Raw genomic sequence first — 14195 nt, 5'->3', positions numbered from 1 at the left:
GAGCTTCCAATTACCCTGTTCTGTTCTCTTACTAGGTTAACTGATTCCTATAGAGAATTATGGAAATTTGAGTGTTTGAGATGATAAGTTTCTTTACCATGTAGTAAAAGATTAGGTGTGAGGCAGGACAGAGATTACAATGAAAGGGGCAGGACAGTAGGGCTCTGCAGCCAAACTGGTGGCAGGTTCACATGCCCCTTTTGACCTTGAGCATCGCAGTCAGAGCTCACGGCTCAGGAGCCAGAGGACTGACTATACAGCTGGGCTGTTTTCCATCACAGTGGCAAAGTCTAAACTTCAGACACTTCAGCACCTCCTTAAGTCCACACATAAAAACAACTCTAAAACACGATCAACTGCCAGTTTACCTGGAGTGTGTTATGCCACATTATTTAATATCTCCAGACAATTTAAGTTGAATTTGTCTTCACTTTGAGACATCTGTGTTGCCGATCTAGGAGCCAGTGGTTCAAAGCACATATCAGCCCCATTTGCTTTTTGTACTTCAATGTGCCTGCAAGTCACCTAGGGTTCTTGTGAAAATTTACATTCTGATCTGGGGAGGAGCCTGAGATCTGCATTTCTGAGCGATTCCCAGGGAACACCACTACTGCTGGTCCATGGACCACATTGCAAGTAACAGTGTTTTATAGAACGCTTTACCAACAGCCATAAAGGAAGCAAGGTGAGTTGCATGGTGATCTTCTCTTAATAATAATAATAATAATAATCATCATCATCATCATCATCATCATCATCATCATCATCATCACCATTCACTAAGCATTAAGAGTCAGACACTGGCCTAAAATGCTTTACATTCATTATAGCATTTAATCATCACAATAACTATGTTTATGTGTTATTACTCCATTGTACAGATTAGAAAAAGCTATGTATGAAAAAGGTTAAGTGACATGCATGGTGTCTCCCAGTAAGTTATTTGACTATGAGTAAGCCAGGTGTTACTCAATCCTCTGTGCTGCCTGTCCTGATCAAAGCTTGAATCTGAGTTCTTTACATCAGACAGTCTCAGATCATAAGTACTTTGAATAATCATTGTGTTCATCTCCTCATGGTTCCTTTGAATCCTATTATTTCATTTGAATTGGAAACTCCACTCTGTGCCCTGTGCCATCTGGAGAGAGGGAAAGAAATGACTAAACAAACACTATGGCCATCTGGCTCTTTCCACGATGGGGTTACTATAATAACAACAGTGTCAACAACAAACATGTTTTTCACGATTTGTTTGCAGAAAATGCCATCAGGTTGCTAGCCTTATATGAATGTAATCTACATTTTTCTTTTTATGGAACAAGACTGAGGCTCATTTTCTGAGCCTCTAATTCAAAACCTTAAAACAGTATATGTGAGACCTCAGTGTTGGGCAGAGGGGTTCTCTTGACGCAGAGTCCTTAATCTGACCGGTAATTACCAAGGTTTTTCCTGGAAGCATGAACGATAATGAAAGTCAGTGAACTATGTCTAAAAGAAGGCATCTATGTGACCTGGATTTATTCAGTAATCCAAGGGAAACTGCACTTCTAAGATATTTTTCTTTAATGACTATTGCAGACTGAAAGCCGGTTCTGAATTTCGAAAGGCAGTCCGTGCTGCTGCCGTGCTTCAGTGTACGGACCCCTCAGCTGTCACACGCTCACACTGGCCTTTTCGCCAAGAATACTGCCAGATTCAAATGGTTTAAGAGCTAATGATTTTGTAGCCATTGTCTTTATTTGAAATGGTGTTAGATAGTCAAGGACAATCTCAAGTTCTATCCATGAAACAGTAGGGTTTTAAAAAAAATGGACACATTTTCATTTAATTAAACAAATTGGCAAATAGCTGCTATTTGTATGTTCATCTCATCCATTTAAAAACTAGGTATCAGTCTGGTGATGTCCAAGGAAAGTCAATCTCTCTCTCTCTCCCTCCCTCTCTCTCTCTCTCTCTCTCTCTCTAACTCATTTAGCTGAATGTCACTTATAACTGGCAACATCAAATGAGATATGGAAAGCCAAAATAAGCACTGTGATGTCCTTAGACTGGTACCTCCATATGTTATGTATCTGTGAATTTTAAAGCTATCATTTTTATTACTGGTATAGTTGAGTTATAATGCCATCATGCTAGTTTCCTGTATTAAAATATATCTTGGTATATCTTTTGATATATCAAGTAGGATCTTGAGAAAAAGAGGTAAAGAAAATTGACTTTGGGCTCACTTAAATGTTTTTCCATGGATTATTAACTCTGCATTCCCTGTCATTACAACGACCTTGATAGAGATTCAAAACTGAACAAAGGTCTTTAATAATTTAACATAATTTAAAATTGAGATTTATACCTTTGCATGCATCACAGCATTACATAGATTGCTTACATAAATTCTCAGATCTGTAGACATCATAGAGTCTATGGGGTTGTTAGACATATTTTATGCAAAATTATTTATAAAAAATGCATATTCTTGTTCATTATTTCACTTAAAATAGGTTTATCTCAGGTGTTTTTCATTTGCACTATATATGATTGCCCTGACGATGTAGTTCTAAGCCTGGCACTGGGTTCTGGGGGAGAACAAACAGAACAGATGTGGCCTCTGCTTATGACTTAGTCCAGGGTAACTCAGAGTTCAGTCATTCTCATGCATCTTTTATGGTTTATTGTGCTGCTTACATATGCATACATAACTATACCATTATTAAGCTAATATTTATCAAGATTTATTTTAAGATAAATTTCTTTTCAAAGGAAATGACCTTTACTACAAATGGAAAATTAGAAACCTACCCAAAATTAAAACTTAACTGTAAGCAGACATGGAACACAACTGTTAGCCTCCAGTTAGCTTAGAAGTTCTCTACCTTTATAGAGTCAAATGATTTCCAAAGTCTTTTGTCGTCTTCCTCTGTTGATATAGGGACTTAACTATCCATCTTTCTGTTTTATATGAGTGGAAAGGCTATGTTTGATACTAGATTGTGGGTTTTATCATGTTAGATAGGATACGTATCCCTGCCTCCCCACCTTCACCTCACTAAATCATCTCATACGTACACTGTGCTTTGGGAAATTATCTAGTCCATCAGCTTGAAAGAAAATGATCTGGAATTTCTAATCTCATCCAAGTGGGCTTTTTTTCATGCTGTCTTTAGCTCAGAGGTAAGTATAACATTTACACAATAATGTCACAATTCTGCTATGTATTAAAGGAACATGCACACCGTATCTCACCTTGAATGTGTTCTACGTTGACTCATCTGCCTTAATCGCTTTTATATATCTAGGTGCTGCTGTTTCAGGACCAGAATTACGGTCTTCACTATGAATACACTATCCCGTCAGACCCTCTCCCAGAGAATCAGAGCTCCAAAGAGCCTGAACCCCTTTTCATGTGGACGCACACAGGCTGGGAAGACTGCGATGCCACATGTGGAGGAGGTGATGGATTTTCCAATATTTGTCTTTCCAAAATAGGAGTTGTTCTCTGATAAATAATTGATAAGACATATCCACAGCCCCATCTGAAATTCCAAACTCCGTAGGAGATCAGAACTGAAAGGTTTTTGTGACACATTTAGTGGCTAAATGCCTAAACTATTTTGTGGCAAAATCTGGTATGAATTGAAGAAAGGCTATTTGCGGTCACTCACTGCATTGCTCTACATAAATATTAATGTGTTTGCTTACAGGGGCTACCCGAGACACCATATAGGTTGTTCTGTCACGTATATGCACTTCAATATTCACTTTTCATATTTTACTTTTTCATTTTTATAAAATCTTAAAAGTCCTAAGTTCCAAAATACATCTGCCCAGAAGAATCAGAGACATGAAACAGTAGTATTGAGCCCGCATTTGTTGTCTGCATACTTGTTAAATATACAAAGCACCTGAAGAAAATAATTTAATTCCCCAATTCCTTTTTATTTTTTCAAGAGTATGTTGTTATTTTCAGTATAGAAGTATCCTGAGATTTCACTCAAAGGTTATTAATTAACCTTTCCTGTTAGAAGTTGAGGAGGCAAAAGAACAAAATTACTTCCACATAAAATGTGAGACCAGCAAACCACTCAATCCTACTGATGAGGCAATTGAGTTGCACAGGTTAAATGGACTTCCAGTTACTCACAGAATCAGCTAATAGGCAGGATCCCAGGTCATGAGACACACAATGTCTATTTGTATCATGTGTATCAGTAGCTTAGTATTCCAGGTCTCATTTGCATTTAATACCAAATTTTCTATAGCTCTATAGTAACAGATTCATTCTCAGGTTCAAAAGAAACTATGCAAAAGTATAACATATACATACGTTATAGAGATATTGTGCATTGGTTTGTGCAAAGCAGTGGAACACCAATTTTGTTTTCTAGGCAAAGAAACTAGTGGTACATGTAGCCTATATGTGCTGCAGCAGAAGTGGGGATACTAGGTGCACAAAGGTGCACAAAGAAACTGGCATGGGAGGAGAGTGTTGGGGGAAAGGGAAACAGAAAATATATATGTTAAAAAGTAACATAATATCAAATTGTGATAAGTAGTCTGAATAAAAAGCAAAAAAGGGAAATAAATATGAGTAGTGAAGATGGGAGGGGGTAGGTGCCAGAGAGGCCTCAGTGAGAAGATCACACTGATTTAAAAATCTGAAGTGGTTTTGACAGGCGTCACCTATGAGGGCATCTGGAGACAAAGAGTTCCAGGCAAAGACCACGAAGCAAGGGTAGAGGTGGCACGTGCAAGGCACAGCAAGGATGCCAGCATGGGCTTCCTTTCTTCTGGGTGTTGTGAGGGTTTGAATAGGAGACTAACTTATCCTCACTTATTTCTATGTACATGGAATGAATGAAAAGGGTGCAAGTAGACAGATCAGTCAGAAGGTTACTGCAATAATTTAAGAAAGAGATGACAGTAGCTTGACCTGGTAGTAGCAAAGGAGGCAGGGGAAAGTGGTCAGGTTCTGCATATATTTTGAAAGGAAAGTAATGGAATATGTTGATAGACTCAGTGTGCAGTACGAGAGAAAGATGTCAAGGATGACTGATCATTTTGGCCAAGTGACTGGTAGGATGAGGTCACGATTGACCTCTGTAGGAAAGTCTGTAGAATAGTGGGATTAAGAGAGAGTGTGAGTCCAATGTTAATTTGAGTTGCCTATTGGATATCTAAGTGTGATGTCAAGTAAGCATTTGGATATGCAAGTCTGGTGGTGTTCAGGAGAGAAGATTAGACTAGATGGATGGTCTTTTAAATGCTGAGACTAAATGAAGTCACCTAAGGAGTGAGTGAGAAGAGAAGGAAACTCTTGGATGTTGGAACCTTAGGAGTTCCAGAGAGATGAGAAGGAAATGGAAAAGCAGATTAAGTGAGTAGCCAATAACATGGGAGAAAAAGTGAAAGATAAGACCTTTGGAAAGAGAAGGTGGCAAGGAATTGCAAATCTTGTGTTAGAGGAATCATTCAAGTGGGTATTATAATGACAAAATAGTGCCAAGAGCAGTGTTAGAAAATACAATAATCCAGGAGCTGAAATCTTAAAAAGAGGGAGTAGCCGAGGTGTTGGTGTTTGACTACAGAAAGGAGGGGAATGTGTTGTGTAATCTGGCCCAGAGCTGTAGGTTTACAAAAGAGAAAGGGAGAATGGTCAGGTAGTGGCCGTGGTGCTAGGGACCCCACGCTGCCTCTGCAGGCAGAGAGAGGCACGGGAGCCTGTGCAGAACACGGCCACCCACTGGGGGCGACTGGGAAAGCAGCAGCGTCCTCAGGAGAGAGAAGGAGGGGGCCCGGAACACACCACGGCGCGGGAGCTCCTGCCGGAGTGCTCAGGGCTCTGGTCTCCCTCCTGGCTCCTGGAGGCCCTGGCCCTCTGGGGCCGCCAGAGCAAAGGCAACTGGAAGTGGGGGTGAGGAAGGAGCAGATTATAGAGTGCAGGCTTTGCTCCTGAGGGCATAAAGGAATTCAAATAAAAGGATTTCAACCCACTCTAGCAATTTAAACAATTTCATCCATCCCCCTTGCCACAGTGAAGTGTTGGCCATGTTTCCCCTGGGGCCGCCATGTCCCCGCGTGACTCGGAGTCTCCCCGCTGCTGTCCTCTCCTGCTGGGGCTCTCGTGTACCCAAAAGCCCTGTGTCTGCGCTCTATGCATTCTTCACTGATGCCAGGACCCGTTTCTCTCAAGGGGTTCTGCTTCACATACTGTCCAAATTAAAAGCAAAAACACAACTGGAAACGAACACATCTGAAATGAAAATCTGAACAGTTAGAAATGCCTGCGATAGAACTCAGATAAGAATGACTGGCCTCCCTCCGTCGGTGGGCTGTGGGGGGAGTGGAATGATGAAAACGGGTGCGATTCCTATTACAGCACAAAAGGCAGTCATGAAAGGCTCTTGGCATTTGAAACTCTAGACCGGAAAATGTTTGCCCAGTGAATTTTGTTATCCTCATTTTTTAAAATTTTATTCTGTAATATTGGTCTAATAACTGCATCAGAAGTAAACACACAGAACTTGGCGTTCTTCCGTTTGAACAAACAAATTTTTAGGGTTAAAAGCTTTTCCCCAAATCACATCAATTATAACCTAGAGTATGTTTTGCCAATGGTCATTATACAGATATAGAGGTCACTATAGGCTATTTTAGTTTCAGCATCTGAAGGGCTTTTAGATATTCTTAAGCATAACTTCTTAATTATTAATGTGAGAAAATTGAAGTGCATGGAGATGAAGTTAGATATTCTTAAGCATAAGTTCTTAATTATTAATGTGAGAAAATTGAAGTGCATGGAGATGAAGTAACTTCCTGAAGTGACATGACCAGTCGTGGTGGAGGCAGGATTAGACTCCAGGTCTCCTGAATTCAGATCTTCTCTCTTCCTCATATACTTCCTTCAAGAACAGCTCAGGGAGCTGAATTGTTTCTTTATACAATGTAAAGCATGCCCCTTAGAGATTCTGTAAGTGCTCTTTGGATTCAAAGACATGTTTTACTCAGGTAAATAAAAATTTAGTTATGTTCTTATTTTTATTTTGAATGACTTATTGTGTAAAATAGTACTCCTAATTATACACAGCTGCTAGATGATTTGTGCTTGAATGGAGATATCTGCTCAAATCTGTCCCATTGTGTTTAGTCAACAGTTTTCAATTATCTCTGACTATGTTAATAGGGAGCATATTCATTTCAGTGCCAAAACATTTCTGGGCTTTTGGATATCATTTTCCTTTGCAGTTCATAAATAAAGTGGATGGACAGGATTTCAAGACTCGCATCATTTCTGACTTTTGTACTGTCGATTTTATAGCCAGAGAGAGCTTTGTAATCTTTCAGCATATTCATGAATTAAATGAGACTTAGGTACAAAGCACAGAACATTGGAAACAGATACATGCAAAACTTATCTCCAACAGCAAAGAGGAATAATAGCACTATTTTAGTTCATAGGACTGTATTAAGCAAGAGCAAATAAAATATCACACAGCAATATAACATTTCAGTGTTTGACATGTTATATTTTTAATTCTGTTTAAGGCTTTAGATCACTAGCAATAAGGAGGAAAAAGTATATTTTTAAAGATACCTAGTGTTGTGTAGCTAAATTTTTATTGTAACAACCTTTTACATCAGTATCTCAAACATTTCAGAATGATAACCAGATTAAAATTAATTCAATATGCATTGTATTAATGTATTATTACTAGTTATGACAAGATATGAAAAGCTTATGATTCCTCAAGAAAGGAATATTTTTAAATCTCTAATAGATGCTAGTGATCGCAAGTAAATTTTTCCAGCAGTTTAGCATGTGACCACTTTTATCACCATGTGTTCAAATTCCAGTGATAATTTTAGAAAAATCTGAATTGATGTATCATTTTGCATTTTAGGGTTGGCCATTGAGATTAGTCCTTTTTGTTTCAAACAGCTTAAAATGTACTTGTGAAATAAATGTTTACTTTACAGTAGTGTTCTAGAACAACTAAAAAAGTCTCTAAATGAATGTTTTAAATTTATTTTGGCATCTCCAAAGTGTGGGTCAGTAGATAAAGTCTTTTTTGACATGAAAGTCCTGTTTTAAGTGCTCTTGGACTTCAGAGGCATTAAAACATATCTCATTCCATAATGTCTGAGGATTATGAGTGAAATCAGCATTCCACATACTGTCTACAATAACTGCATTACTCTAGTATTTATTTTGACCTAGTGGATGAATTAATTTTATAAATTCTAGAAAAAGGACCCCAAAATTCAGTAACCTCTTTTGAAATAAATGAGGAGTGAAACATGCTTTTAGGAAATCTAAGTACATACAATTGGAAGGGAAAAAATAAGCCAACATTCCACGTTTTTCACATTATTCCAAATCCTTCTAGCTTGTGACTCTCACACTGTTAGGCTTCTAGTGTTATATCCCCTAGACATGGCTTCACTTGCCCACTAGCAGATTCTAAGGAGGCGTCCAAGCCTGTAGGTTCAAGTTGAGGAAATATCTCAGTATGCAGATGCCTGTACCTATTTAAACATGCCAACTCTTTTTCCATTTTAAAGGCACTGTATATGCACCAAAATATATTGTTCTCTGCATTACTTCATTTCAGTGCTATTTAATGCAATTTTGCCCTATACTTTCTTATATTAATAGGAACATTTTTATGTTAATGTAACTCTTTATAAACTTGAATTTTGATCCTTAAATGATAATTCATTAACTGGATTTGCCATAAGTGACTATTGTCTATGATTAGTCATTTAGATTGCAAATGATTTTTTGCAATTTTAGGAAATAGTGTTGAGGTAAACTTCTTAGTACAGAAAGTGCTTTGGGCTTAAATTGCATGTTTATATTTTGTTCACTGATTTCTTTACCAATACTGACTGTATACTCACTATTGCTGGGTAGTCCAAAGATGAGTGCTTTCTGAGAATTTTTAGAGAATTCACTGCCACTGTAGGAGGATTCAGATAATAATAAACTCACTATACAGAGGGATATGGGGGGTGTCCCCCATATCCTTCCATGGATATGCATAGCAAAAGTATTTATTACGAGGGTCCAAAGTAGTGGGAAGTGATTTGTCCAGAAGAATGGAGTGAAGCTAGTTCATGAAGGTCCTGGAGTGTTAATGCTAGCAATCCAGTTAAATTTAATTTGAAAATTATGGGATCCTATTAAAATCTTCATCTGCATAGAAATGAGAAGATCAGGTTGGATTATATATTGGGTGTTGGGAAAAAAACACAAAATAAAGTTCTTATTTAAAAAAAAAGAGTCGTTTTAATATTAAGGCCAAACCCTGAGGGAAAAATTGTATAGAAATGTCAAAAAACTGCCTAAGAAGTAAACGGCATGACACAATTTTGGAATCTGTTCAAGTTAAGAAAATGTATGCTTAAAAAATAACCAGCATTTTATAGTTCTCTAAGAGGTGCTCAGAGAAAAGTTCTTCAACCTCATTCAAGTATATTTACTTTAAGTTCTAATGCTTGACAGCCATTGTTAGTTCACAGGGAAATAAAGTAAGATATTTTAAAGAAAATTAAAAAGACCAATGAATATGACTAGTCTCCATCTTACAGAATTCCACAGTTGTATTTAAAAGCCTGGAAAGTACAATATTATATAGAGAATTTCACTTGTGCTTATCAAAACACTGGACCTTCTTCCAAGAATGTGTTTCCACGTTTATAATGCAAGTTCTAAAAATGTGATCTATCTGGATAGAATATGGGTTTATTAAAATTATCCATTTCTCAAGTTGAATATAGAGCATAGAAGAAAATCAGTTTATCTCAGACTAGAAAAGAAGGCATACAGTCTAATATGTAGACATTGTTAAATTATCTGCAAAAAAACAAAGAGTCCGTAAATAAAAATTACCCTCCATTTTCAGTTTTTTCCCAAACTTGGTTTTGAGATGAATGCATAATGGTTATTTTATTTTATTCACAATTGCTTTCAAAACATCAAAACAGTTTCCCCAATACTGATTGAATGGAAATGACCCAGAGGGGAAGTTAATTGCCATAAAGCAAGTGATAACACTGTCAACAGCTTGCAGCTACTCTTGGTTCAGGCAGAAAGCCAGTTCCTTCATCACGTTCTGGTCATCCCTAGGTTCACTGGGTGCATTGTAAATACTGCTATTAGATGCTAGAATGGAAATTTCCTGTGTTGGCTGGTACATAAAAATATATAAAGGAAAAAAGTCAAACAATAATATTGCCATATGGCTTGAAGATCTTAGTTGTATTTTCATAGGCAGAATATGTCCATAGCTGAGCAACAGATTTTTCCCTGATTCTGTTGTTTTTGTTCAATGCCACTTTTAAAATGTAGGGCTAAGCTAATCGTACCTGCCAAAAAACTTGAGATGTGAGCTTCATTGCTACAGTGAAGATGGAAATGTCCCAATTCATACTCACATGCCTTCAAACTTTCTTAGAACACCACTAGGTGCTCCCTGAAATGGTGTTCATACCTATATCCATTTTGACGTATCAGTACTTAAACTTAAAAGATTTTTTTTCAATAGTTAGCTCAGAATGTTAGCTCTGAGCTAATATAACTAAAATTAGATATTTTTTGAGGAAAGGAAAAAATGCAGTATCATCAGTCCTGAGTTACCTATTCTGTGACTGCATGTATGTTCAGCAAAAGATTTGTGGAAAATGCCTCTGTCATCTTTTTGTATTATAGCTGGCAAAAAGCCATTATTAAAATTAGCTTAGGCAACTACATCTACACCTGTTCTGCAAAAGAGTGTCATATGACTGGAGGCTTTATAATAGACTGTAAAACTAACATTTATATTTCATAAAATTAACATTTATTTTAATCCTACTTTTAGGTAGGCATCATCATAATGTAGAAATAATACCTACACTAGCATTACACAAAATGTACGTACACTTATTTAATATATGCATCAGGTCATAAGGAGCACCTGGAGCATAGAAAACTCAAAGAAGTTGACGAAAACGCTGTGTCAGATTCTTACATTTAGATAACTCCTACCTTGTGAGGCCAGTTTTCTCATTACAGGATCATAAGAGGTCATTTCTGTTTCTCTTGCAGTTTGAGAACTGAAGTTGGGTTTTGAACACTGCTACGATTAAGTCTAATGCCACCCCTCCCTGCCACCCTTTTTGACGTACCAAGGAATAGCCTGGACAGCATCTGGGGCAGCAAAGGTTGCCTCTCCTCTGCAAGTCAGCAAATGCTTGCCTGTCTGTGTGAGTGCCCAGGTCATGCAGAGGACGTCAGAAGCACAGCTGTTGCATTCAGACGGGCCACTGATGTGCTATGTAAGATCCTTGGCGGCAGACTAATTCAGCCCATCTCCATTTGACAAGCCAAACACCCCCTTTACCAAGCAACTTCCTTGTGGAGAAAGCGCTGTTTGCTAATTCATCTGCCTAGTAGGCGTGATTTTCCCTACTCTGTATACCCTAAGGGGCACCTTTACCAATCTATGGCTGGATGGCCAGCGAGGCCCTTCCCCTTTTGGGCCCACTGCTGCCCACTTATAGAGTGCTGGGGGCACACCTTCTCTCACTTAAGCACAAGAGCCTGTCACCTGCCCGGCACTGTTGTCTATATTGGAGCTCCCACAGGATAAATTGGATTGCACCAGAGCCCTGGGATTCTCCAGGTGGAAAATAATTTGGCCAATCTTGTACTGCCTGTGCTGGAAGATAGAACTGAAGATCTAAGGGGTATCAACAACATAATACGAAATACCCACAGATATAATTGTTAAGTAATCCACATATGTATAGAGATGTAGTCATGACCTTTGTGTACTACAAAATTGTTGTGGGACTATGCTCAGTGTTACTGAGAGGGAGATCAAGGAAAGATCCAGAACCTATACTTGTTCTTTTGCTTTCTACTTGCCACCCACACGCCCCACATTGTATCTTCCCATCCTCATTCAAGTCAAAGATACTCAGAAATTACTGAAAGTAGCTCACTTCTTTTTTCCTTTCTTGATGCCAGTCTCTTCCCTCTGTTAATTAAATTACAGAGAGTCCTCTCTGTCACCAGCCCAGGCTATCCTATTTGTCATGACCAGCATGAATGCTCTGAGCTTCCTAATTATCATTGCATGACAGTCATAGGGCCTTAACTAATGGGCCTTCCAACAGAGACCCAGGAGACTTGTGATTGTTTTCTTAATCCTTCATGACCATGCCTCTAAAATTGTTGATTTATTTAGTTATCTTATAATGTCAACAACTTAAGTTAGATTATCAATCTTATATAAATACTTAAACTTCTGTAGAGAAACAGAATTAGCACTTTTAGTAGGCTTTTTCATTGTAAGATGAAATGATAAAAGTGTTGTCAAGTGTACATAAAGGGCTCTAATAAAAATGAAAACAGCATACATAGGGTCATTTTCACCTGCTGCTGTGAGACTTCATCATACCAGAGAAAGGAGCAAAGCCATTTTCCCTAAATCTGGTGAAAAATCTAAGAGTCCCATGGGTTTTCTTAGAGAACATAGCAATTATTAGAGAATGGGGATTTCAGAGTTCTGGGGGTCTTTGTTAGAGGCAAGAAGAAGAAAGGTCTGAGTTACAGTCAAAGAAGTTTGCTTCCATAACTTTCCAGAGCATTAGTGATGCACAGCCAAATGATGGCAGGGGCATGCCTGTTGTCTGTGTGCTTTCATGAGGCAATATAGGTTTTATGCAAATCCACCTTTGCACCACCTAATGTTAAAAGATGGCACCGTCCTTTACAATGCATCTTTAATTAATACTTTATCAACTTATGCTGCTATAACCCCTTGGTAATATAAAACTTGCCTTTAAATTTTTACCAAGGAAAAAGTTACCATTCCTCTTCCTTAAGCCTAGAGATACATGTTGTTGTCTAGATAACAAATAATATCATCATTGATCTAGCCTAAAATTTGTTTCAAATGCCTGTGAAAACTACAAGCCTGTGCACAACCTCCTAAATCCATTACATAGAGGCCTGTCATTGCTTTATATGTTTATCTGCTCTTTTCAGGAGAAAGGAAGACGACAGTGTCTTGCACAAAAATCATGAGCAAAAACATCAGCATTGTGGACAACAAGAAATGCAAATACTTAACCAAGCCAGAGCCACAGATCCGCAAGTGCAATGAGCAGCCGTGCCAAACAAGGTAACCCTGTCCCACCACTTGGTGATGCTCAGGTAGCTGTTAAATTTCTGGGCTTTAAAACAACCCAAATATTAGCAAAATCGCATTTTCTTAAATGTGGCAAGATGTAAGGTTTTATGTAAGCAAGGTCTAAGAAAGAATGGCAGTTAGCTTGATGGAAAGAGCATTGAAACAGCAAGGTTAGCATTCGTCTCAACGTTAGCTGTGTTCCCCAACTGTGAAAACAACAACTTACTCGGATGGGGAAGGAGCCATTAAAATTATCTGCTAGTTGGTCGCCTCTTCAAAAAGTCTGGTTATGGGCTGAATTTAGCTATTTGTTCCTAAATTTTCTGCCATGGTATGGCAGAACTTGCCAAGAGTGATATAAAGCCAGGTGGGACTAGCCAGGACCCAGTCCCCTACACAAGAGGGGCAGGGTGGGGCCCTTGGCTCCCCAGGCTAGGTCCTCGCTTCCTTGCCTACAGTTCCCCATGCACACTGCCCAGGTCCTGATCTCTGACCACTGGATTCCTGACATTGGTGCCGGTTACTAGACAGTCAGTTGCTGTGGTCCCTGTGACTTCCCCAGGGAGTATTATGCAACAAGGCAGACAAGAAACTCCTAAGCAGGGGACCAGACAGCAATGCTGAGCAGCTCAAAGTGGCATAGAAAGAAAGGCTATGTATGTTTAAGTAACTTAAGAAAGGCAGAGGTGACTGAGTGGAACCTGAGTATGATTTCAGAGGGAACTAGAACAAAGCTGTTTGGATGGTTCCTGTCACAGGGCTCCTGAAATTCCACTTGCTTTTGTATGACGGTGTTGGGCTTGAGCAGGACTGAGCCCCAGTATTAAAAGTCAAGGATAGCATGATAGGGGATGAAGCTGGATTGATTCCTCTGGAAAATGGGGACAGGACATTTGTGCTGTCCAGACACTCAGAGGTTGGTGGAGGCTCAGTGAATTAGGGTATAATCGTGAGTCCTTAGGGAGTCAAACAGAGAATCAATCTCTCAATAGCTTCTGTAATGGAGTCACAGTGAATTTA

The 14195-nt window shown here is 38.7% G+C and overlaps 1 protein-coding gene across 1 annotated transcript in view; it reads left to right on the top strand.

The window, feature by feature from the left end:
* The window catches only part of ADAMTS19 (ADAM metallopeptidase with thrombospondin type 1 motif 19), a 224049-nt gene that overhangs the window by 183800 nt on the left and 26054 nt on the right, over positions 1-14195 (top strand). The window contains exons 18-19 of the mRNA XM_037007335.2: positions 3294-3447; positions 13031-13166. Coding sequence (XP_036863230.2) covers positions 3294-3447; positions 13031-13166 — 290 coding nt within the window. The remainder of the gene's footprint in view (positions 1-3293; positions 3448-13030; positions 13167-14195) is intronic.

Source organism: Manis javanica, chromosome 14, assembly GCF_040802235.1.
Source record: "Manis javanica isolate MJ-LG chromosome 14, MJ_LKY, whole genome shotgun sequence".
Classification (NCBI taxonomy): Eukaryota; Metazoa; Chordata; class Mammalia; order Pholidota; family Manidae; genus Manis; species Manis javanica.
This window is presented reverse-complemented; position numbering and strand designations above follow the sequence as displayed.